Source organism: Sardina pilchardus, chromosome 7 (assembly GCF_963854185.1).
Source record: "Sardina pilchardus chromosome 7, fSarPil1.1, whole genome shotgun sequence".
Taxonomy (NCBI): domain Eukaryota; kingdom Metazoa; phylum Chordata; class Actinopteri; order Clupeiformes; family Clupeidae; genus Sardina; species Sardina pilchardus.
The window spans coordinates 16,247,728-16,250,227 of record NC_085000.1 but is presented as its reverse complement, the minus strand read 5'-3'; the positions used below and the strand labels follow the sequence as shown (position 1 = coordinate 16,250,227).

At 53.5% G+C, this 2,500-nt stretch overlaps 1 protein-coding gene across 3 annotated transcripts in view; it reads right to left on the bottom strand.

Moving 5' to 3' along the window:
- The window catches only part of magi3a (membrane associated guanylate kinase, WW and PDZ domain containing 3a), a 59,046-nt gene that overhangs the window by 14,823 nt on the left and 41,723 nt on the right, over positions 1-2,500 (bottom strand). For all 3 annotated transcript variants that reach the window (XM_062540898.1, XM_062540900.1, XM_062540899.1), the window contains one exon: positions 857-1,405. In XM_062540898.1, the coding sequence (XP_062396882.1) occupies positions 857-1,405 (549 nt within the window). The remainder of the gene's footprint in view (positions 1-856; positions 1,406-2,500) is intronic.

Below are 2,500 nucleotides of genomic sequence, written 5' to 3'. Positions count from 1 at the left end.
TGTGTGTGCATGTCTGTGTGTGTGTGTGTGTGCATGTCTGTGTGTGTGCTTGTGAGCAAGTGTGTGTGAAGGCTTGTGTGCATATGTGTGTGTGTGTGTGCTTGAGTGTGTGTGAACACGTGTGTGCGTGTGTATGCTTGTGTGTGTGTGTGTGTGTCTGTGTCTCTGTGCGTGTCTGCCTCCATCAGTATTCTGGGTGTGCCCTCCCTGTTCTTTGTATGCATAGGCCTCTCACTCGGCTGGCAAATTATTCTGGGGAAGAAGAGCAGCTAACAGCCCTGTCACACTCACACACCCACACCCACACCCACACACACACACCTCAGACACCTTGCTAGAGCCTGGGGAGCTGTTTGTGTGTATGGCCGTATGCGTCCTAGGGTGCGTGTCTTCGCATATTTGCGTGTTTTCTGAGGGCCGTGTATTCAGATAGGCTTTTTAGCATTTCATAATGGCAAACGCCGCCGAGTCCATTTGAGATGACGGCTTTAACAAGGCGTCGGCCGGTCATTGGCAGGCCATCCTGTCTGACCTTGAGCCGCTCTACACGGCCCACCTATGCGTCAAGCAATTCATTGGATAGAAATGAAACCGCAATCTGCAGGAGAGTATTAGACAGGCGCGCGCGCACACGCACACACAAACTCACCCACACACACACACACACACACACACACACACACACACACACACACCAACCTACACACACCCACACATCAAAAGTGTGGCAGTGCCCCAAATTGACAGTTCCTTGGGGGGGAGGGGATGTGGGGTAGTTTTAAGCACGCACGTGCACACACACACACACGCACACACGCACGTGCACACACACGCACACACACACACACAGCCTCACCTCCGCGGAGCACCAGCAGCGTGGCGGCGCCCCCTATGGGCAGCTCCTTGAGCAGGTCCACCACCTGCGTGTGGCTGAGCGTCTGCACGTTGCGGCGGTTGATCTCCTTGAGCACGTCGCCCTTGAGCAGGCCGCGGCAGCTCTGCGCGTCCAGGATCATCTTCACCTTCTGGCCCAGCGGGCTGTCGGCGATGGCGAAGCCGAACCCCCCCGGCCCCTTCTGCAGCGCCACCTCCACCAGCTGCGGCTGGAGCAGCGTGCTCTCCAACCCCCCTCCGTCCGGCGAGGACACCAGCGCGTCGGCCGGCAGCATCTGCCCGTCGGCGGTGGGCAGGAGGATGGGCATGGCCTCGCCCAGGAGCCCGACACCGCCGCCGCCAACGCTGGCCGTGCCCTCCTGGCTGGAGGCGGAGTCGTCGGGCAGCGGGTAGCCGCGGCACAGCAGCAGGTCGGTCTGCTGGCCCACGGGCACGGCCTGGAAGAGCTGCACCACCTCGGCGTGGGTCTTGCCCAGCACACAGTGGTCGTCCACCTCCACGATCACATCGCCTGAGTGGACAAGAGGAGAGAGGACGGTATGAGAGACGAGAGGAGAGGAGAAGAAGAAGAGAGAGATAGAGAGAGAGAGGGGAAGAGAAAAGAGAGAGAAGAGGGGAGGAGAGATGTGGGGAAAGGAGAAAAGAAGAGAGAGATAGAGAGAGGGGAGTATAAAAAGAGAGAGGAGAGAGGGGAGGAGAGGTGTGGAAAGGAGAGAAGAAGAGAGAGATAGTAAGAGGAGAAGAGAAAAGAGAGAGAGAAGAGAGGAGAGAGGAGAGGAAATGTGTGAAAAGGAGAGAACATCACCTGTGACAATTTCCAAATTGATCATATAAATAACACACCAGCAAGGAGCTCTTGCTTGAACAGCCCAAATAGGCAACTAGGCCTAGTTTATTTTATAACCTACGAACATCGACATTGTGTTCACTGGGTCATATGAAATCATGCATTTATGGATAAACCATATATGGTTGTTTTTTTTCTACAGCAAGAGATAATTTGTGTAGACATTATGTGTGGACAAATTAACTTATATCAAAGTGGTGACAGGAGGAGAGACGGTATGAGAGACGTGAGGAAAGGAGAGAAGAAGAGAGAGATAGAGAGAGGGGAAGAGAAGAGAGAGAGAAGAGAGGAGAGATGGAAGGAGAGAGGTGTGGAAAAGAGAGAAGAAGAGAGAGATAGAGAGAGGGGAAGGGACAGGAGAGAGAGAAGAGAGGGAAGGAGAGAGGTGTTGAAAGGAGAGACAGAGAGAGAGGAGGGGAGGAGAGAATGAGAGGAGAAGGAATAGAGGGGAAGAGAGGAGTTGAAGAAGAGTGGAGTGGAGGAGAGTGAGAAGACAGAAGAGAAGAGGAGAGAAGAGAGAAGAACAGAGAAAAGAGGAGAAGAGGGGAGAGGAGAGAAGAACAGAGAAAAGAGGAGAAGAGGGTGGAGCAAAGGAGGAGAAAAGAGAGAAGGGGAGGTGAGTGGAAGTGAGAAGAAAGAAGAGAGAAGTAGAGCACGGAGAAAAGAGAGGAGTGCGAAAGAGAAGAGGGAGGAGGAGAGGAGAACAAAGGAAGAAGAGAGAAGAAGAGAAAAAAGAAGAAGAGAAGATGAGGAGAAACA